Source organism: Harpegnathos saltator, unplaced genomic scaffold (genome assembly GCF_003227715.2).
Source record: "Harpegnathos saltator strain DR-91 unplaced genomic scaffold, Hsal_v8.6 scaffold155, whole genome shotgun sequence".
NCBI lineage: Eukaryota > Metazoa > Arthropoda > Insecta > Hymenoptera > Formicidae > Harpegnathos > Harpegnathos saltator.
Genome location: NW_020229934.1, coordinates 93,169 through 116,950, shown reverse-complemented (window position 1 = coordinate 116,950; position 23,782 = coordinate 93,169). Strand labels below are relative to the sequence as shown.

At 33.4% G+C, this 23,782-nt stretch overlaps 1 protein-coding gene across 7 annotated transcripts in view; it reads right to left on the bottom strand.

The window, feature by feature from the left end:
• Window positions 1-209: 209 nt before the first annotated feature.
• LOC105189389 (antichymotrypsin-2) overlaps window positions 210-23,782 on the bottom strand; it is a 77,707-nt gene continuing 54,134 nt past the window's right edge. Inside the window, exons 8-9 of one of the 7 annotated variants that reach the window (XM_019844293.2) lie at window positions 9,842-10,012; window positions 246-407 (exon numbers count right to left, since the gene is read on the bottom strand). In XM_019844293.2, coding sequence (XP_019699852.1) covers window positions 9,858-10,012 — 155 coding nt within the window. In that variant the 3' untranslated portion in view covers window positions 246-407; window positions 9,842-9,857. Of the gene's footprint in view, window positions 408-5,150; window positions 5,583-9,841; window positions 10,013-13,216; window positions 13,450-17,666; window positions 17,866-18,325; window positions 18,507-23,782 lie in introns of those variants that run through there. The other 6 variants (XM_011151451.2, XM_011151452.3, XM_011151449.3 and 3 more) reach the window with 6 other exon arrangements.

Sequence of the window (23,782 nt, the reverse complement as noted above, 5' to 3'; positions counted from 1 at the left end):
TTTAAATGGAATTACCCATTTTTCATTTTTGTAGCTTACCTAGAGAGCTTTGCAAAATATTGGGCCTATGCATAATTCCGTAGCGAAAATCGAATAAATTTCAAACGCAAAATATTTAATCTTTTACAATTGTTAAAAATTCCAATTTATGGAATTTTTTAGTTTTTAAAAACTTATCAAAAAACTTTACTAACAAATAATTCAAATAATTCAGGTTCTCTTTTTTTCGCCAAATTTCAATCTATTTCAAATCTCAAGCTGCACATATTTTCCAAAAAAAAGCGGAACAATGTTAAGAGAATTTATCCTTGCGTTTGTAATATGCTTGGTGATGATATATATAAATGAACGATCAACTATAAATTCATCAATAGGTCCTATCCGTCCAGATTTTTGAAAGATGAGAGCTGAAACAAATCAAGAAACATGGTAATATTTATATTTATACACGACACAACTAACTTAACATAGGTAAAACTCAAGTAGCAAGTAGTATGGTCTTAAATGACGTCTTATTGGATGAATGCAAAAGTTTACATCCGATTTCTAATTAAAATTCAAACAGTAATTAGACAAGTAAATATTTTTTTTATTAATCAATGATATAATCGCCATCGTTACAATCTTTTCCCAATTTCTGATAGAATACGGATGCCTCGATTATAAGATTACTTCGGGTTTACCTTGAAAAAAAAAATAGTTTCTGACGGCTTCCAAAGATGCAAATATTTTTCTATTCAAATCGTTTTGCGATGATCGAAACAAATAAATGTCCGATAAATATCAGGAAAATACGGTGGGTGTGATCTCATTTCAATTTTTTTAATTTGCGCAAGGTTTGTTTTATGTATAGTTTTGCGTTATTGTGGTGAAAGACAATTTCCTTATGATTGGCAAAAATTGGACACTTCTCCTGGATTGTTGTCTTTGATTGTCTAATTGTTGACAGTACAATTAATCTTTTTATTACAATTAATCTTTTGGTCAACGGAGAGCAACTCAAAATAAATTGTTCCTTTGCAATCCCACCAAACAGAAAGTATCACCTTTTCAGGATGCAAGATTGCCATAGCAATTTGCCATGGGTTCTGTTCATTTGCTTGTTTCTAAACGCGTTTAAACATTGTTACATAGGATTCATTTTTCATCATCTATTAATTACTAGTTAATTCAAAAACTACTATTGGTTTGATAACTAAGTAATTGCGGATATTTTTAAGAAAATAAAAGACAATTTTTTTATGAAACGAAATAATTTTATGTAGTAATGTATCCATTTATGCAGTAATGTCCATTTTTATCAATGACCTTTTGCCATCTTTTAGGCAGCATCATAATTCCACGTTCATAAAACTTCTGGTTTCTATCGGCAAAACTCATCATTATTGAAATTTTTACCATTCAAGAAGTTTTACAAAGAATAAAATAAATAATAATTTGATGGTGCAAGGTCAGGATTATATGATGGATGTAGAAACACATCCCAAGCTTCAATAATTTTGCCGACTAAAGATGTATGTGGCCTTACATTGTCATAGTGGAACACAATACCTCTTCGATTTGCCAATTCTGGTTGCTTTTCTTGAATTGCATTGTTCAGTTTGGTTAGTTGTTGAATGTATACATCTGAATTGATCGTTTGGTTACGTGGTAAAATGTCAAACTAGACAATTCCTTTGTAATCCCATCAAACTGATGACATAACTTTCTTTTGATGAATATCAGGTTTGGATATTGTTTGCGCTGGTTCATCTTGCTTGCTGTACGACTTTCTCGATTGACATTGTTGTAAATAATCCATTTTTTATCGCCCGTTATCAATAATTTAAAAAATGGATCATTTTCGTTATGTTTCATAAGCTAATCGTAGATGGCAATGCGTTATGTTAAGTAAATTTCTTTGAGTTGATGAGGAACCCATAAATCGAGTTTTTTTACGTAGACAAGTTATTTTAAACGCTTTTCGATGTATGTATGTGATACATCGAGTTTCTCTGCAATCTCATGTGTTGTGCTACGACGATCCGCATCGATTATTGCTTTGATTTGATCGTCATCAACTTCACCTGGACGACAAGAGCGTTGTTCATCTTTGAGTGAAAAATTATCAGAACGTAATTTAGCAAATCAATTTTGACACTGCCGTTCTTTTAAGGCACTTCTTCTTCCTCACTATACACAGCACATAATTTTTATGAACTTGCGATACATTTTTTTCCTTTGCAAAAGTAAAAAAGCAAAATATAACGAAAATGTTCGTTTTGCTTTTCCATTTTTCAACCGACGCCAAACAAAAACTACACAACCGATCGATATAATTTTTTTACTGAATACCAATTAAAGTACCAACTATCAAACAACAATATGAATTTGACATTTCGAATACGTAAATATACCTAAAAATTTAACTAACGCTATCTATCAGTGAAATCCGCAATTATTTAGTTGCCAACCCAATATTTATTTAATCGGTCAAGCAAGAGAACAGCTGCAGGAACTTGATTCAATTTATCAGTTTCGATTAACAAATACGCCATCCATATATCGAATTTCAAAGTGTATTTAACCTTTTTCAAATGCCGAGAGATCGATCTGTCAGTGTTGAGTTTTTCAACAACCTTTTTTGTTGAAATTTGTAAATTATTTTTCACTAAATTATATACAATATCTTCTATAACAGAATATCAGCCAGAGCGTGGTTAGTTTGTCAAGGTGGAAATTACCACGTCTAAATTTCGTAAACCATTTCTTAATAGTTCGAATTATTGATACGATCCTAATAGAATTGAATGTTTTTTTACAGTGATACCAACTGTTACATCTTTTCGAAACTCATAATATACCTTAAATGTATTTATCTTCGTTCATTTTCAAAATCTTTTTTCATGATGTAAATTCAATCAAAATTCATAAGTCTTTCACTCAAATGGCGAGAGAAATATCATTTTTCTAACAATGTACAATAATTTTCTAATAACGTAGATATAACAATCAATAGCATTGCCATATAACTCTCTTAATAATATCTATTGGAATCGGACATGAATTTTTGCACTCACCCAATAATAATGTCTTAATAATATTATTTGAGGTCATTTCACTATTTGAAAATTATTATTCTTCTATATCAATTGAACTAATTATGATCCGAATGGACTCGATATTGCTGTTATTTTCATTACATATATTATACGAGAGAGAGAGAGAGAGAGAGAGAGAGAAAGAGAGAGAGAGAGAGAGAGAAAGAGAGAGAGAGAGAGAGAGAGAGAAAGAGAGAGAGAGAGAGAGAAAATAGTTTTCATTTTTATCCTACATGTTCTATGAATGAATTATTCTAACTCAAATACAAAATTACCAAATTCTCAGCAAACGCAATAATATAATTGTTATATTGTTATAATATAATAAAATATAATGTATAGTAGAATATGTACAATAGCGTGCATTCGTACTGCGAGAGAAAAAGCGTCATTCCCCTAGTCCAGTCCATGTTCCAAAATTCACTGCCAGTACTGGCAGTGAATTTTGTGGAATACAGCCCCGGTCATTATCCTCCACCAGCTGTCAGAAGCCAGCTGGATCTAGTGCAAGATGTAAACAAACACCTCAGTATGATGACTCATGCACCAGTCTGTTAGTAAAAACTTATTTACAATATTCTAAAAATATATAACAGCCTTAAAGACGTTTATTGTTTGAATATATAGCTATGATAAATTTCTGATCATAAGCTGTAAGAAACAATGTTTTGATTCGTTGATTTTTGTCCATTAACGGTTGATTAAAAACTTATGCACGGAAGTTTTCTTTTGTCAAATATTTGAGTAGTTCTGAAGAGAATCGTTTAATGTAGAATACATTTTAATAATCAGTTCAGTGTCTCCGTTATGTGATTGTATAATTTACAATTTGTTGTAAACGGATGTAGATTGAATTGCGAAGATGTTGGAAAAACTATTGTTTACATCGCAGATCCTCTCATGCATTCTTGGCATATGCTAGAGCTGCTTTAGTTCTCTTATACTTCTTCCAATTTTTATTATTTACTTATTTAATATTTACAAACATTACTTATTTAATATTTACAAACATTACAAACTTATTTAATATTTACAACTGTCGCGCCATTCTGTACGATATGTACCCACATTCTTGCAAATCATACTACGAATGCAATAGTGTACTGCACACCAATTTCTTTCTTACAGCCCATTCATGGTGATTGATTATTTGCGCTAAAACAAATCTATCAAAAGCGCAACCGTGGATGTGAGGACACAATTTAAAAATGGATGCGAATACAATGATTTTCATCCAATTTAACTTCGAGAACTTCTAATTTGTCTATTTGATTCTCTACATTTGGTTTTTGTTACAAAACAACATCTATTGATTCTGCAGTATATTCTACTGTAAGAGGACGACAAGATCTTGGAGATTGAGATGCTTTATTGTTCCATAATATAATATTGTTCACTGTTGAATAATGGAATAATTGTGGTAATAAATAAATTTTGATCACTTTGCGGTATATTATCTTCTACTGATTTGTAGTTTTGCTTAAAACATGAAAAATTAGAGCTCCCATCGAATCTCCAAGAACACATCATTATTGTTTCTATTTCCGTAACGCCTTCGCTTTGCATATATTGAACAATCACTTCTGTTTGTAAATTTGTAATTCTTTCTGTAATGTGTTTTAACAGCAATTGAACAGTAGTCTCTGCTTTTTTCCGAAACAAAAACTGTTCCCTTTGGTGGCCTGCATTTTGCTTTAGCAGCTCTAACATCATTGTATGTTGGCCAAATATCTGCACTACATGCTTTTGTTTCCAAACGAATATTTTGATATACTTCCTTAGAAAGCGAGTTATCAAATAAGAATACTAAAGCTTCTTGTGCAGATTTCTTTCTTAATGAAATAGTTGGTTCATTCGCCACGCACTGCATGCTCAGTAATCGTAGTAAATAATTCATTATTATTATTATATTTGTATCAGATTGACATGTTTAATAAAAGTTTAAAACATACTTATTAACTTCCAAAAACAGTTATTTGATTCTATTGATTAGTTTCTGCGAAATATCACTTCGAATTTGACTCATTTTTTGTCAAGGTGACCCTCTTAAATCAGTGGATGAAATCCAAAAATGGTTTGACGATTTTATTGTGTCCAAAGATACAACATTTTACCGACATGGAATTCATCAGCTGTCTGAAAGATGGCTTAAAGTTATAGAAAACAACGGCAAATATTTTGACTGATAAATTTGTTTTACTTTCTGTTAAAATAAATTTTGAATTTAGCTGAAAAATTTAGATTATTCATTTGTATACCTAATATTGCATTATTTTATTGAATCCAATCGCGACTTTGTATCAACGTGACACAACCACGAATACATGGACTTCGTTGTTAATTAATAATTAGGTTCAACGATGTAACCAGAAAACAATCTTATAACATCACTTGTTCCCATCTCTACATCAGTGGTAGTCTTGACGATGGAATAATAAAAAGGTTGTCCAACCACAAATTCAATAGGTGGATAGATGGCCGCAGACTCGACAATTAATATTGCTGAAACATATTAATCACGTGATAATAGATGGATTTGTCGTAAGATTCATCGTGATTTTTTATACAGGTACGGTTGTACTATAATAATAAGGAAACATAATATGCATAAATGTATCGCAAAAATGTATTATTGAGTTAATTTCAAGCAAAATATTGCTCATACAACACAAATAGTTCTAGCAATATTGCTGCAACATTTCAACATCGTTGCAATGTTGCAGCAATGTTACTGCAACTATCTGCGCTGTATAGGTGATGATGTCACAATAACTAAGAAAAAGAAAGAGTAATTAAGAAACATTATGATGTGTAGGTGTAGAATGTCGAGACAGGATATGACGAAGTAAAAAATAATATAAAGAGTGATGGCAAATTTCGCTCAATTTTTGAACCTCGACTTTCAAACTTTTTTTCATGGCAAATAGTACTATTAGATGAAATATTCATTCCAGTAAAATTTCAAGATGAGCATAGACACAGTTTCGGAGATACAAGAGGGTGAAAGTGATTATTTCCAGTCAGGGTGTATTACATAAGGAAGAATGCGTGGCTGAAATTCGTGTTTATTGAGGATATTTTTTGTTGAATGGATTATCTATGATTCATTGTTCAGAGAATGAACGATCAACTATTTACCGCTATTTCATTTATGGGGAGGGGAGGAGGGAGTGATTTATAAAGCACCCTGAAAATATGTTTCCTATTAATCACTGACCAAGTCTTTGAAGCAATTCAATTACCGAGGAAATACTTAAATTGAAAGATAGAGTCTCGCTATTATATATGACGCATTCACAAGTTCTCTCGCAGTAGAAATACTTTACTATCCTACGAAATACAAATTAGTTCGGTCCGTTTTTTTGTGATAAAAAATGTATTTATTTCAAAACAAAATGAATGAACAGATCAATTAAAGTATTTTCCATCGCTGGCTACTACTTTCTCCCATTTCTCAGGCAATTTTCGAATTCCATCTCGAAAAAATGACTCTTTTGAAGCGATCCAAGTTTGGAGCCAATTTTCGATTTCTGCGAAAGAAGTGAACCGGTGACCTGCCAAATCGTGCTGCATCCTTCGGAACAACCAGTAATCAGAAGGAGCAATGTCCGGAGGATACAGCGGGTGCGATAAAACATCCCATTTCAGCGTTTCCAAATATTTTTTTACGACTTTTGCGACATGAGGCCGAGCGTTGTCATGAAGAAGAATAACTTTATCATGTCTACTCGTATTCCGGCCGTTTGTCTCGCAATGTATGGCTCAAACGAATCAATTGTAGCCGATACCGATCGCCCGTAATGCGATCTCCAGGTTTCAGCAGCTCATAGTAAACAACACCCTTTTGGTTCCATCAGATATAGAGCATGATCTTCGAACCATGTATGTTCGGCTTTGGTGTTGATGTTGAAGTCAATGGCAACAATTGACCAGGCTTGGCGTACTATTTTTTCTTGTTGGGGTTGTCGTAGAATATCCACTTCTCATCTCCAGTTACAATCCGATGCAAAAAACCTTCTCTTCGTTGCCTTTGAATCAGCTGCTCGCAAGTGAAAAATCGCCTTTCAACGTCTCTCGGTTTCGTAAGGCACCCAATTTCCTTGTTTTTGAATAAATTCCATGTCTCTCAATCGTACGGAAACGGCTTGTTGAGTTACTCCCAATGATTCTGCAAGCTCCTCTTGCGTTTGACTTTAATCTTCTTCGAGTAATGCCTCTAATTCTTTGTCCTCGAATTTTTTTGGCTATCCAGAGCGAGGCTTGTCTTCGACGCTGAAATCTCCATCCTTGAAACGTCGAAACCATTCCCTACATGATTTATCAGTTGGAGCAACGTCACCATAAACTTCAACAAGCATTCGATGCGCTTCAGCTGCATTTTTCTTCCAATTAAAGCAGAAAATTAAAACCTCCCGCAAATGCTGCTTGATTAACAGAAAATTCGACATTTTCAACACTGTAAAAAGCAAGGTTTTTGTATGAAACTCAAAGCGATATAAACTGAATATTATTGGCAGATGTCTAACCTCTCTGAAACCGCCAAAATCGGCAGTCACTATGAACCATTCATAATAGCCGGAGCCATCTTTTGAAAACGGACCGAACTAATTTGTACACCCTATATATATTCCACAGATTGTGTGAACAAACAACCTTATGTGTATTTACGTGTTGAAAATCATCATTATATTTTCGATAAGTCTAATTGGAGTCCTTTTTACAGTTTGTCTCGCTCAAGATTATAATATTCTCAATTGATTTTTCGTTTGTTCTGATATTACTTGTTTCTTTGTTCTCCATTTTCTTGTTTGTTTATTGTTGAAGTGAGTTTCTCACTACTTTTCTTTTGTTTCATCCCAATTTTTTCTACATTCTCTTATCTCTTCAAGTATATTTTTTCATATCTTGACGATCGATTGATTCTTCAATAAAACAATGCCTCTTACTAAATGTTTAAGCTGTAATGACTAAAAAAGATCGAAAAATTATAAGTTTTTTCTTATCAAAGACATATCGAATTCGTTGACGATGGTTAACAATTTGCGGAAAAATAATCCGAAGAAACGGAAATTCGGAGAATTGAACCACATTCCATCACAGACCAAAATATGCAAAAACTGTTACCAACTTAATAATCGATCAAAAATCATTTCAAGATCCCAAGTAGATGATGATCCAGATACATCTGATCTCTCGATTTGTCGTCAAGATATTATATTCTCATTATAATTCTTCATTATAATTCATTATAATTATAATCAATAATTCTCATTCACGATGCACTTTTAACTGCGAAAACCCCCCGAAGTTGATCTCAATTCCTTGAATTATCCGTTGTAAGCTCATGGATTATAAATTCTTAACCAAAAATAATGCTCGTATATGTAGCAATCATGTCGATAATTCTACATTTTGGCCACTTATAAAGCAAACAAAAGAAGTAAGTGCTGAAGAATAAAAAACAGTCAATGATCTTATGTTTATTTACTATCAAGAAAATCACTGAAAGGGAAAAATGAAAAGATATTCGATATGAATAATATCGATTCTATTGATGATATGACATTCAAAAATTGGTTTGCTCTCGATAAAGAACAATTTCAAACTGTATGCAGTTTTTCCGTAACATGTCAGCCTAAGCACGTTACTGTTTTACTTTGTAAAATGTGAACTTCTCTTTCTGATGAACAACTTTCATTCTTATTCGGTATTTGTTGGAGGACTATTGAAAATCATATGAATTCAATAAGAGAAGATTTGCATAAGAACCTCGTTCCACAATTCATCAATCGGAATGATCGCTCAGTATTCTTTACTCATATGGCACCAATGTCAAAACTACTATTCGACATTCCCGATGATAAAGCCTGCATAGTATTCAATGCCACCTATCGCCTGGCCCAAAATCTGCGAATTATGCAGGACAAAAACATTTGTGGAATAAGCAGAAAAAATGTCACTAGTCAAATCTATGATAGGTTACTCCTTAGATGGTTTCGTTTTATACGTTTTTGAACCATTTGACGCAATGCATAATGATGTGACATATTATAGGATTGTTTCCACAGATACGCGAACGATATGAGTATTATTCATGAGAGTGATACGATATTAGTTGATAGAGGTTTTCGTGATGTGCTGAATTTCCTAACTGAAAAGAAGAATTTGGAAGCTTATTGTCCAGGACTCGGCCAACTTAATACCGCAGAAGTAAATGCTTCAAGATGTATAATGTAACCAAATGTCGCCGGGTGATAGAGCAAGTTTTCGGTTGCCTAAAAAAGAAATTAAAGATTTTTTCTTTGCCAGCACATAATACAACCCTCAAATACGATCTCGATTCTCTCTATGTCGCTTTTGTTCTCTTGAATTTGGTCAATATTGTCTTTTCCACAACGACGACATGTTTTAATTTAAATACTTTTGGCCTCCCAACAGTCCTGATATGACCCCTTTCAATTACTACATGTGGGACATAGTTGAGAGGATTATCAACAAGTCTAAGCATCTCAACACGGTCTTTCGATCGCCACCGAAACGGCATTTGCGGCCATAGATTTGATTCAATTGAAGACAGTGTGTTCGCTTGTTAAGTTAGGATTGAGACAGTGTTAGAGGCGCAGGACTACTACATCGAGTGAAGGGATTCCAGAAAGAATCCTTAAGTTGAATATTAAAGCACTTTATGCGTTTTTAACATTAACTAATAATAAATAATTTTTTCGATAAAACGTTTTCATATCTGGATTTTAACGACGTACTCTGTATTTGTAGTCATTAGTAAATTGGGACAGTGACTGTTCCAACGAATAGTGGCGTAACACTACGGTTCCCGATCTCTCGATTTTGGATAACTTTGATACTGTAAAAGAACGAACGGTCGATCGTCACAGTAGGCGATATCATCATACAGCGCATTTCAATCTGCATCCCTGCAAAAAAATTATCGATTGACCGTGTGATCGCGGCGAAAGAGGATTGCGTCAATTCGCTTCATATACAATGTATATGACATGATAATGACATAACACAACAAAGACAATAGCATGCAACATTCGTTCTGAGCTGTGATAGGGACGACTCACAATTTCTCAAGTAGATATCCTGAAAATAAAAGAACCCAAGTCAAAAATAACATTATTGTCTTGGGTTCTTACGAAGATTTCCTTGAAGAAACTAAGGTTGATAAGACCTCCAGTCTATTTTAGCTTTGAATATACTGTAAAACATTGAAACATATCAGATTTATATTTTTTTAGCAGCGTATCTCAATGTTCAAGGGTAGGAACAACTCCTCGAGAAAAAAAGTCTTTCAATTTTTTGCAAATATTAAATAAAAAAAAAAAGCTACGAGATATGTGAAAAATGTTTCATACAAAAGTTGTAGAGAAATTTATATTCTTTGAAACGGTCTATTCAAATTTAAAAAAGATGCAAAATTTTTAATATCCGCCTTTCTTTCATTATCTTTGCGAATTTATAAAATTTTGTAAGAACAAAAATTGAATAACATTGAATACCAACCATTGCCTTTTATAGACATTCTTAAAAAGAGTATCCTATTGTCAAGAACATCATCGATAATTACAAGTATATTAAAAAGGTCAGCAAACTCTTTATGAAAGTTTAATAGATCTCAAAGTTCTTCTTTTGAACACATCTCTGAAATACGAAACATAAATATGATTATAATTCAACAAACTAAAGATATTCACAAGATAATCGAATAGCAAGAAAATATAATACCCAGGCAACACAAAAGAAAGACACAGTCAAAATTACTTGCTGTTGGCAAAATTTTAACTATTAATAGATTCTCAAATTCGTCACTTGATTATGGTAACAACAATGTCATAAAAATAACTAAAACCACAAACCGTCATCAATATTGCTATAATATTACGTCCTAGAAAAGGACGCAACGCGCTTCCGCGAGTGCCAGTCCTATACGTACTTACGAGTGCACGATGCTGATCAAAACGGGAAAGGTCCATTTATTCCGATCGCGACGTATGGCGGCCGTTTTTAGATCAGAGAATTTAATCTCTTTACCTGGGATCGCGAGGACCGCGAGCTAATAGTTGAGATTAAGGAATGAATCAAAAGAGGTACAATGTGATTGAAATAAAAGTAATAAATAAAAATTATAAAAATCAAGTTACATTCATTGAGGATAGGCCAAAAGTGAATTAAATAAAATAAGATTAACAGATAATGTCGAAACATGGTTCTGTACATTTAGTTTGCGAAATCAGGTTAAAATTATATATATTTATAAACACACGGTCGATTTTGTGTGTGTGTACGTGTGTGTGTGTGTGTACGTGTGTGTGTGTACGTGTGTGTGTGTGCGTGTGTGTGTGTGTGCGTGTGTGTGTGTACGTGTGTGTGTGTACGTGTGTGTGTGTGTACGTGTGTGTGTGTGTACGTGTGTGTGTGTGTACGTGTGTGTGTGTGTGTGTGTGTGTGTGTGTGCGTGTGCGTGTGCGTGTGCGTGTGCGTGTGCGTGTGCGTGTGCGTGTGCGTGTGCGTGTGCGTGTGCGTGTGCGTGTGCGTGTGTGTGTGTGTGTGTGTGTGTGTGTGTGTGTGTGTGTGTGTGCGTGTGTGTGTGTGTGTGCGCGCGCGCACGTGTGTATATGTGCGTGTGCATGTGCATGTCCATTAGGCACAGAAAAACTCAGGGTGCAGTTAAATTGAATTGATAACAAAACTAATACACAAAATAAAATCTATAAGCCCTGTTGGCACTAATGAATACTTGCTTTGGAAGGCCATAAAACATCTTAGAAAACTTACTATAGATAAAGTACCTTTAAAACTAGAAGACAAATGGATTCGCAGTAAGGAGAAAAAAGCAGAAGGTTTCGCTCAATTTCTGAAAGTCTTTGTTTCTAAGCTAGCAAGTCTTGACAATAACAACAAAGAGAAAGTTAAAGAGTATCTAAATACTAACTTAAGATTGTGCTTATTAGACTAAATAAAATTAAAGTAGCAAAAAAATTTGCTTCTCGAAAAAGCACTAGACATTGATTTAATAATTGCAGAGATTCTAAGACAATTGCTCAAGAAAGAAATTGTCTTTTTAGTGTTGTTGTTTAAGGCTCCTGGTTACTTTGGCAATTTGTTTTCTGGGGCAATATACAACAAAAACGTAATGTAATGTCTTATATTATACAGGGTGTTTCAGATCACCCGGGTCACCCGATTTTTTCATAAACGCGACATTTTAGAGAAAAATGTTTCAGACAAAAGTTGTCGGGCTTCAAAAAATCTATTTACTGATGCTATAAATTTGATCTTGAGATGACCTTGAAAAGCCCAGTCAATCAACATAAAAATTTTAAATGGAAACTCCAATTTTTTATTACATCGTCCTTTTCCATCAATTAATTTGAACAACTTTTGTCTGAAACATTTTTTTATTTGCCTAATATTTTTTAAGATATTTAGAGATAACTTGGTAATTTTTTCAATATTTAACTTACGATATTTCGCTAACTGTTTGTCGGGATAAAAAAATGGTACTAGACTTTTCTATTCTACTTGGTCTCAAGAATATATTGGTACAATAATGCTCAATTTTTTGTTAATTTATCTTTCGAAATTTCAAAATCATCAAATTAACAAAAGTCAGGACGTTATTGTAACAATATATTCTTGAGACTAAGCAGAATAGAAAAATCTAGTACAATTTTTTTATCCCGACAAACAGTTAGCGAGATATCGTAAGTTAAATATTGAAAAAGTTACTAAGTTATCCTTAAACATCTCAAAAAATATTAGGTAAATAAAAAAATATTTCAGACAAAAGTTGTTCAAATTAATTGATAGAAAAAGATGATATAATAAAAAATTTGGATTTCCATTTAAGAAAATTGATAACCAGTAAATATCTCGAAAATGGAGCCATCTATAAACAAAATGCTATCGGTCCAATGTCTCCCTTTAAGCTAAACAACTTTTGTCTTAAGCATTTTTCGATTTAACGCAGTGTTTCTGAGATATTTAAGTGGGTCCTTTAAAATGAAACACCCTTACATTATATTATTTTTTTATTATTATATTAATTATTTTCGTAGGGATAAATAGTACTCAGTGGGTATTTACTGTTCACAAATATATATGTAGTTTATTATTTCTTACATACATGCAACTAATCTTGTAATATAATACATGTACTTCCGCTATATTTAAAATGAGTTTATAGGCAAGAAAGCCAACATTTAGACTTTCGGTTCGATAATTCGGCCTTCAAATAGTGTTATGGGTTGCGAATTGCCGAATTTAATATGAAAGTGGAATGGACGGTCTACGTCGAATACTGGTATTGCATAAGATACCTGCGCACTAGCGAGCACTGCTACTATTGCTACAAACATAAAACAATCAAATATAACATATTTAATCGAAAGATATTCTTATCGAGTTCGTTTATGCAATATATGGCATATATATCTCGTACATAATCTACAATCAAGCTCGCTGACAGGTTATTATGTTTGTTCTAAGCACAGTAAATGTTAGAAATGTATCGTGATAGAAAAGTATTGTGAATTGATGAAGAAAATCAATATGAGCGTTATACCACAATTTTCAGTCTCATGCTCATCTCACATTTACGCGACGATTCAATGCCGTAAGATAATAATCACTTTTTGTGACATTTTTATTGAGCAAAAATTAGTTGACTATTTGACATATGTCAAAAAAAAGAAGAAAGATGAACTTTCGATATCATAGCTTAAAAACTGATCCGATATTATCGTGTCAACGGTTTGTTATATTTTTTACATATTCACATGAACCTCAAACAAAAATACATTTAATGATTGCCCGGGAAGAAACATCATATATGACTGTATGATTGTATAATATATGTATATACAGAGTGTCCCACTTAAAATGATTCAGCCCAATATCTCGAAAACCCAGTAGACAAAAATGTTTCAGACAAAAGTTGTTTGGCTCGAAGAGGGGCATAAGATGGTACCATTGATTTGACCGTGGATAGTCCTTTGTAGATCACGTGCAGGTCACTTTCAATTTTTTTTCAATTTTTAAATGGAATTTTCTATTTTTCATTACATATTTTTATAGCTCATCTTGAAAATTTTCCAAAACACTATAATTAACAAGCAGATGGCAAGACATGTAAAATCGATAATTGAATGAGTCATTTCGTTCGAATAGGGAGGTTGAGTACATAAAAACCCTCAAAGGGTTTGCGTGCATGAGCCTTCATTTGCAATTAAAATTTGCAATTGAAGAAACAGCTACATGTGTAAGTAATTTTAAGTTAAGTGTTGTAACTTGAAATCAATAAGCGTGAAGCGCGGTAGCTATTTTGTCGTCTACGTCCGAGGAATATTCGAGTCCTCGCAGTGCCAACTTTTTTTTTTATGATATTATGTATTACTATATTTTATATTTCTATAATATTTTTAATATTTTTATTATTTTTTATAGGATAAAAATGTAATGCACACATATACAATAATATCTGTCTTATTATATAGAAAATAATAAAAATAAAATTTCAATTATTATTATAAAATTGAGTTTTATAAAATATAATTAAAACGTTTATTCTTGTTATTTTTTATATTGTATAATATATAAGACAGATATTATTGTATATGTGTGTATTACATTTTTGTCCATCTCCTTGTTAGTTATAGTGTTTTGGAAAGCTCTCGAGATGAACTATAAAAATATGTAATGAAAAATAGGAGGTTCCATTTAAAAAATTGAAGGTGACCTTCAGAGGACTATCCAAAGTCAAATCAATGGCACCATCTTATGCCCCCCTTCGAGCCAAACAACTTGTCCGAAACATTTTTGTCTACTGGGTTTAGTTTTTGAGATATTGGGCTGGATTATTTTAAATGGGACACCCTATATACGTATATTCGTATATTCAGGGTATATAAAAAGTACCGGGACGGTAAGTATTATAAAAACTCAGTATTTTAGAAAAAAATGTTTCAAATAAAAATTGTAGGGTTTTAAAAGATCTATTTACTGACATTATGAGTTTGACCTTGGGTGGCGTCGCCAAGGTCAGGACAAGGTCACCTTGAATTTTTTAAATGGGACCTCTTATTTTTTATTGCGTATTCTGTAGCCCTTCTTCAAACTTTTTTAAACCACTATAATTTTTTTACTTTGAGTAAGCCGTTCCGAAGTTATCGAGCTTTTTATGATAAGATGTCCAGCCAACCAAAGCAAAATCAAAAAAGTATCCAGCCAGCCAAAGCAAGATCAAAGAAGTATCTAGCCAGCCAAGGTAAGATCAAAAAAGTATCCAGCCAGCTAAGGCAAGATGATCATAAAGGAAAACTAGCAATTGCAAACGTAATTAATATATTAAATACTCAAATTGTTCACCATTCATTGCTTGACAATGCACTAATCGATGATAAAAACCTGAAACAGCATCTTCTAAGAAAAATCATTTATCTTTTCCGTACAAAACAACGCGTATCATGTACAAGTAATGTGTTCTCTTCAAGTCAAATTCATTGCAATTGATTTGAAATGATTCGGAAAGTGAATTTTAGTGCTATTATAAATTTAGTACATTAATTACTTTAATATTACATGTGTCTGAAATACAAGTCACGAAATTGCTCCAGCTACTAGCTGAACATATTATCATAAAAAGCTCGATAACTTCGAAACGCCTTACTCAAAGTGGAGAAAATTATAGTGCTTTGAAAAAATCTGAAAAAGAGCTACAAGAATATGCAATAAAAAATAGGGGTTCCCATTTAAAAAATTCAAAGTGACGTTGTCCTGACCTTGGCGACGTTACCCAAGGTCAAACTCACAATGTTAGTAAATAGATCTTTTGGAACCCTACAATTTTTATTTGGAATATTTTTTTCTAAAATGCTTAGTTTTTGTGATATTTCACTGTCCCGGTACTTTTTATATACTCTGTATATATATATATATACAGGGTATCTGTAAAGTCCGACCCCACCCCTGGATCTCGGGAACGGTTTTAAATATGGAAAAATATTTCAGACAAAAGTTGCAGGATATTGAGGGGGATACATGATAAAAATATGGACTTGACCTTGAGTGACTTTCAAGGCTAGGTCAATGTGATCGATGTTTTCTTAAATAGAACCTCCTATTTTTTATTGCATATTCTTGTAGCCCTTGTCGAGGCGTTTTCAAAACACTATCTATTTTTGTGTTTTGCGCAAGCCATTTCCAAAATATGAAGCTTCAAAGCTTACATACCACCGGCATTCGCATTATCCAAGGTGTACCGCATGGAGGTTGCACGGTCAGATTTACGCCTATTGTGTGTGTGTGTGTGTGTATGCGTGTGCGTGTGCGTGTGTGTGTATGTGTGTGTGTGTGCTGTGTGCGTGTGTGTGTCACAGTAGAAATAAGGACCCCACGGTTCGTCACTCCCGTAGTATTTTTTGACTCCAAACCCTCTCCACTAATGTAAGGGAAAAGAGAAGAAGAATAGTGGAGAAAGACAGTGAGAGAGAGAGAGAGAGGAGGGGAAAATTTTGACTGAAGAAACACATACTCACAAAATTGGTTCTTTTTAGGGCCACAACACACGCACACACACAGTGGAAAGGGTTTGGAGTAAAAAAATTCTACGGGAGTGACGAAACGTGGGATCCTTATTTCTACTGTGACATACACACGCACACACAATAGGCGTAAATCCGATCGAGCAATCTCTACGCAATACACCTTGAATAATGCGAATGCCGGCGGTATGTAAACTTTGAAACTTATCTTGAGAATGGCTTGCGCAAAACACAAAAATAGGTAGTATTTTGAAAACGTCTCGACAAGAGCTACAAGAATATGTAATAAAAAATAGGAGGTTTCATTTAAGAAAACATCGATCACATTGATTTGGCCTTGATAAAGTCACTCAAGGTCAAGTCCATTTTTATCATGTGTCTCCCTCAATATCTTACAACTTTTGCCTGAAACATTTTTCCATATTTAAAGCCGTTTCCAAGATCCAGGGGTGGGGTCGGACTTTACAGATACCCTGTATTATATATATAAGCATAATTTTATTGCCACAATTGTAAACAAAATATGAAATATCGCATGTTATCGATATTATTTCAAGGCTTCCTTCGTATGCTTTGTCGACGCCACTTTTTGTTTTTCCAATAGTATAACTTTATTTAATGTACTATTTTATATACATATGTATTGATGTTCCAACGGTTGCTGAACGGTACGTTATTCGTCGTTAAATAGTGTATGTTATTTAACAATACATATTTCTGATGTCATGATTTTACAAATCTCTGGTTTTAAAATTATGTTATCCCAAGTGAAGTTGAACGAGTTTTAACCACAGTCAGTTGTAACAATGATCATGACCGGAATATATAGCTTGTAGGTATTTAGGATATTTTTCATGAGAGAGAGAGAGAGAGAGAGAGAGAGAGGAAAGAGAGAGAGAGAGAGAGCGAGAGAGAGAGAGAGAGAGAGAGAGAGAAAGAGAGAGAGAGAGAGAGAGAGAGAGAGAGAGAGAGAAAGAGGAGAGACAGAAAACTTTCCGGTAAATATAACAATATTATAACACACATTGCACGCTATAAGTTTTTGATCGACACTCCATCATACAGTGTTCCTTAAGTTCTTGGTATGTTCACAATGCCTTTGAACAAAGGTATGAGTGATCTTCCTTCATTATAATATATATGATAATAGAACGGACGATCTATTTTAAATTCTGTCGTAACTGGAGCCTTCCAATGTGCGCTAAGAGGCACAAATAAAACAGCTGTGAGAACATAAAAAATAAAACATTACATACAAATAATCAACAAACACCGCATTATGTACGATGACATCGCGCTTTTTTTTTATTTTCATAAATGTAATTTGTGCACGAATGTACGCTTTGCATGCACTATGAATTTCACTTTTTTTCTCTCTCTTTCAACATTTCACTTTCGTTTTTGCCACTACCGATAGCATTTATATTGGAATGTTTCCTATCCCTGGGTTGTTTCAGGATAGGCAATAAAAATATATTTTTCTGTTCTGTAAGAAAATTTAATCATGCGGTAGATAGATTCTCTTGATAAGGGTGAATGAAAATTATAACCACATCACCACAGACGCTTATGAGATCTTCGCTTATGTTTTAAGTTGGAAGAAAATATAAATTATTATAGACGATAAATATTATAGAGCAAAGAGAAACAAAGAATAAGCAAAGTAATAGAGACTCTTACGGATCGTTCAGTCATATACGCTGTTACCATGAATTATTATGCGCTACAATCTCTCGTTAACTTCTCAGATCGTATACGTTAGCCTGGAATAATTCGAGATTGTTTGATGCTTGCACTACGAACAAAAATGGCCTGTTCGCTTCAAGGCTCACAAAATCAGGTAGAAACCTTCGGGCGCTGATGCCTACCGAAGAAATATCAAATCTCACTATAATTATTTAAAATAAAATTCGAAAAAGCAACCGTAAAGCGTGGAAGTACCTTTCGACAGGTTCCAGCTGTTGAAGAAACCCATTTACAATTTTAATTCGACATTTTCGAACTTATTGATTCAAACTTTAAACTTCTTGTATTAGTTTGGCAACTAAATAATTGCGGATTTTTTTAAAAAAAGAAAAGATAATTTTTTCATGGAACGAAATAACTTTGTGCAGTAATCTATTGTCCATTTTTATCAATGACCTTTTGTCCTTAATTTTTGAGTTTTATGAGAAAGTTTTATGAGAAACTCTGACCCGATGGGCCAATTCTGATGGCGGATTCGGATTCAGCGGGTCAAAATACATAGGGATATACGGGTCTAGTCACCAGATCAAGAAATTTTTTTTTCTTTGTGTAGCTATGTCATTGCTTTGATTTTGTCGTCATCAACTTCACCTGGATAACCAGAACGTTGTTCATCTTTGAGTGAAAAATCACCAGAACGAAATTTAGCAAACCAATTTTGACACTGCCATTGTTTTAAGGCTTCGTCACCATACATAACACGTAACTTTTTGTGAACTTGCGGTGCGTTTTCTCCTTTGTGGAAGTAGAAATATGCTTTGTGGAAGCAAAATATGACGAAAATACTCGTCTTGCTTTTCCAATTTTCACCGGACACCAAACAAACTATACAACCGACCAATACAATTTTTTTACTGAATGCCAATTGAAGTACCAACTATCAAACAACAATATGGGTTTGACATTTCGAATACGTAAATATATCTAAAAACTCAACTTCCGCAATTACTTAGTTGCCAACCCAATATACACTGTTCAAAAGAATTATGGCATAGATAATTTATTGCTGAAAATTGGCCACATTTGACTGGCGATTACTTCGCGGAAAATTATTGTAGACTAATGACTTTTTTTCAAAATGAAGCTTGAAGTCTCTACTTTAAGAATGTATCTCCATTTTTTACATGCGATGCACCTCTACCCCTGTAACCCCTGACATCTAAGGGCATGTTTGCTATACTGAAACATAGTCAATAATTACTGTGGAAGTGACGAACTACGGAGTCCTTATTTCTTCTGTTACGGACACACACACACATGCGTGCACACTTGGCCCGAAGGCCAAAATAACGATATTTTTGAAGGGCTGTAACTTCGCGAAAAAAATTTGTAACAACTTCATTCTTTTTCAAATTGAAAGGGAAGATTTGAACTTTATAACGATGCAACGGCATCCCCGAAAAAAAATTGTCCACGTCCATGCATTCCGTCAAACTTTGCAATTTTCAGTATACCAAACATGCCCTCAGATGGTCACGGGTTACAGGGGTAGGGGTGCATCACATGCAAAAAATGGAGATGTATTCTTAAAGTAGAGACTTTAAGCTTCATTTTGAAAAAAAGTCATTAGTCTACAATAATTTTTCGCAAAGTAATCGCCAATCAAATTTGGCTAATTTTCAGCAATAAATTATCTATGCCATAATTCTTTTGAGCAGTATATATTATTATTTTATTCATTTTTATTTGTTTGTTAATATTTTATTTATTTTATGTATCGAATGTAGTTCTGAAAAAAATTATCCTCCGATTTTCATAAAATTCAGTGGAATAGTTCCAGGTACTTCCAAACAAATATATTTAAAAGGCTTTTTTGGCGTAATTGAAGATTAACTGAAGTAATGTTAAAATAATGAATACAATTATTTCCAATAACTTACATATCACAGATGTAAAATGATTTTGTCTTCGACTTTATAGTTCTTCATTCTTTATATAACGATGATATAAATAATTTATATCATTAATTTATTATATTTATAAATATTAATTTAAATATCTACCTTCCGCAATTGTTCAAATCCTCTGTTTTTCTAATTTAATGAGTCTATTATATACAAATAATGGATATTTTATAAGAAGCACTACAACAAGGAACATCCACGAAGTTGCGCGTCATTATATACAAATAATGGATATTTTATAAGAAGCACTACAACAAGGAACATCCACGAAGTTGCGCGTCTCCGATTTCGACGAAATTTGTCATGTTTGTAGAACATGCCAAAAATAAAAGACCCATATTTTTTTATCGGCAATGGCTTAGGTTTAAGAAGTGAAATTGCCCCTCGAAGTGCCAGGATGTGCCGGATAGTGAAATTGCCGGATACCGGATATCGGATATCCGGTAATAACGAGAGACCGGATATTCGGCCGGATATATTCCCATATAATATTGATTAACCATTTGAACTATTTGGAATAAATGTAACAAGCGTTCGTTCGTACTTTGATAGTTGCATATTTTTTGTCTGTTTTTTTTCGCTGAACTACTAAACTAATGCAGTAAGGGCCGTTTCACCACATCGAGTTAATCAAATCGGTTGATTAGCTCAAAGTGGTGAAATCCTAAGTTACAGTAAGACAAATATATTTTGTCTCACTTTAAGGGTGCGCTCCGAATTACGCATTGAGCACTAGTTCAGCAGTGCAGCGAGAAAAAACAAACCTTATGTCTCTAGATAGTGCTATGGCTCAAATGCTATTCTGTCTAACTTAACCTAATCTAACCTAACCAAAGTATTTTTGAGAGTTTTCGATACTGTGAACGTAAAATATTAAATTTTTTCCTGCAACTAGAAGTTAGAAGTTTTATCATTGTTCATAAAATTGACCTATATGAGTTACAATGTTCCAGTTCAGATCCTGTATTTGGAAGTATTTTAAAGTTTGTAGTGATAATGAGTCGACAGAGGAATGTAAACTGTGCCATGAACATTCTTCATCGAGCAAAATTGTTCGTGGAAAAACGCCGAAATTATTTAGTATAAAGCCATTGTGGAATCACGTAAAACAAAAACATCCTTTAGTATATAATTCCCAACATGAAAGCAAAGTAAATGCCATTGAGAGTTGTATCAAGAGGCACGGTAGTGCCTCGCGCCAAGTTCAAGCGCAAATAAGTTGCGCCCGAACGGCGCGAAGCACATTGTGCCTATATTATGCGAAACTGCGAGTTGGAACGAGGTGAGATATTCATATCTCAACAATAACTGAACCGATCGAGGTTTTTTTAGCCCCAATCGATTTGGCCTTAAAAAATAGGAAGAAAAGTGTGCTTATGCTTTGTGCTGTGTTCATATACATATTACATATGATTTCCGTCAAACTTATCTTCCATTGAACTAATCAGTAAGGGGTTTTTAGGGTCGCTGATTACGAAACTGGAAATAAAATTACAAAATTCAAGATGGCGGACCCAATATAGCGGACCGAAATTATAAAAAGATGGCTGATTCAAACCAATTTTGCTATCTGGAGATTTTTGGGGCCTCTAATTACGAATCTGGAGATAAAATTACAAAATTCAAAATGGCGGAATATGACGCAATATGACAGATCGAAATTGTACCAGTGAAGGAGGATATTGCCTCAGGCAATTATATTTACTGAATTTAACAATGAATCGATATTCGATAAAATTGACCTGTCGCGTCAGTTTTTTTCAGATTAGGAAGTTAGTCTTCCAAAAGATTATTATCCGTCAATATCCGAGCGGAATATGTAATGATATTCTGACATATCTTGATAAAATAAGATATTTTCCTTGAAACAATCTCATGCTGAATTTTGAAATTATACACCCATTTCGTTGAAGCCGAAAATTATTGACGTGATAAATTAACATCTTTTCTTGCCGTGATGGCCCATTTTTTCAAATCTAAATCGTGGAACACCTTTATCAGAAGTAAAGTTAAATTGTTCCATAACATACTGTGAAATAAATAATAATTTATCACTTCTCGACACGAACGCAGAAGAGGAAAAAAGCCCGTCCTTTAAAAAACAAGTGATAGAACAAAGAAAAAAATTGTATTCTCTGCAGAAATATAAAAATGTTCTACTTTTATTAATGCGAAAGGAAGATCTAATAGTATGGTGAAAAATTCATGCTTCAGAGCAAACTTATAAAAACCTTATTTCTTAAATACTGTAGTGCACCTCCTAGTTCTGTAAACTCCGAAAAATTATTTAGCACCGCAGCAGTCAATTATACAGAAAACAGAAATAGGTCACTACTCGATAATGCAGAAATGCTCATATTTCTTATGGAAAATATGAAGTATTTCAAAAAATGTTAAAAAGTAAATACAATAAATAGATCTTCTTTTTCCTAACTTTACATATATTATATATAAATTGAATATAATTATCCGATCGAATTTATAGAAAATGGAATTTTACAGAAAATGGCCAAATAGGCCGGATAGCACTATCCAGCTATCTGGCCAGATTGTAAAAAAGTAGCCGGATAGGCCGGATACCGGATAATTGCCAGATATCCAGCACATCCCTACCTCAAAGTTTCAGCTCCTTTATGCTCGATATTTACGCCCCTTTATCTCGATAATTATTAGATAGCAGATAGGGAAATTATAGTGTTTTATGAAAAATAAAATAGGCTTGATTAAGATAAAATAAATTTTTTAACAATTAACAAAATAACTATATTAGGCTTAATTATTGATTAATCAAATTCATTATATGGAGGGAAAAGTTCAATGTTTTCATTTCGAATCCATCTATCTATATATTGTTTTATATTTAAATTATAGACGTTATACAATTTATAAGTAGAAATGATATCGTGAGTAAAATGCTCAGTAACGTATGCGAGCGCTTAACCGCTATATTGCTATGCAAATGACGAACATCTATTTACATCTATTGAACGCATTTTTATTAAAACAATATAAAATATTACAAGTATAAAAATAATTAAGAATTATTAACATAATAATATATAACCGGCACCGGCAACAGTTTTTGGATCGATTAGGCCGCGTTATGGCCTGAGCAGCTGCAACGTTTCTCCAATCATCTATGTCGGCGCGTTCCCACTCCTCGAATGTCTGTCCTTAATAACTCGATAATTATTACGAATCTCACAAAACAGTATGGGACTTTTATGTTTGTCGTGACCCAATCTACTTTTACACTTCGGGTTGGCAGTTAATTATCGGACACTCTGTATATAGAGACATTCGAATTTTTAATATTTTTCAATGTCTAGTCTCTTGCCCCGCAATAAATATGGTGTCTTCCATATATTGCTATATAGTATTCAATAAATTGTCTTTCAATTTTACTTCATAAATATTCACCGGTGTATTAATTTTGCCGTAAAATATTAATATTTTATATAAAGCATCTGATGTTTTTTAGAGTATTTAT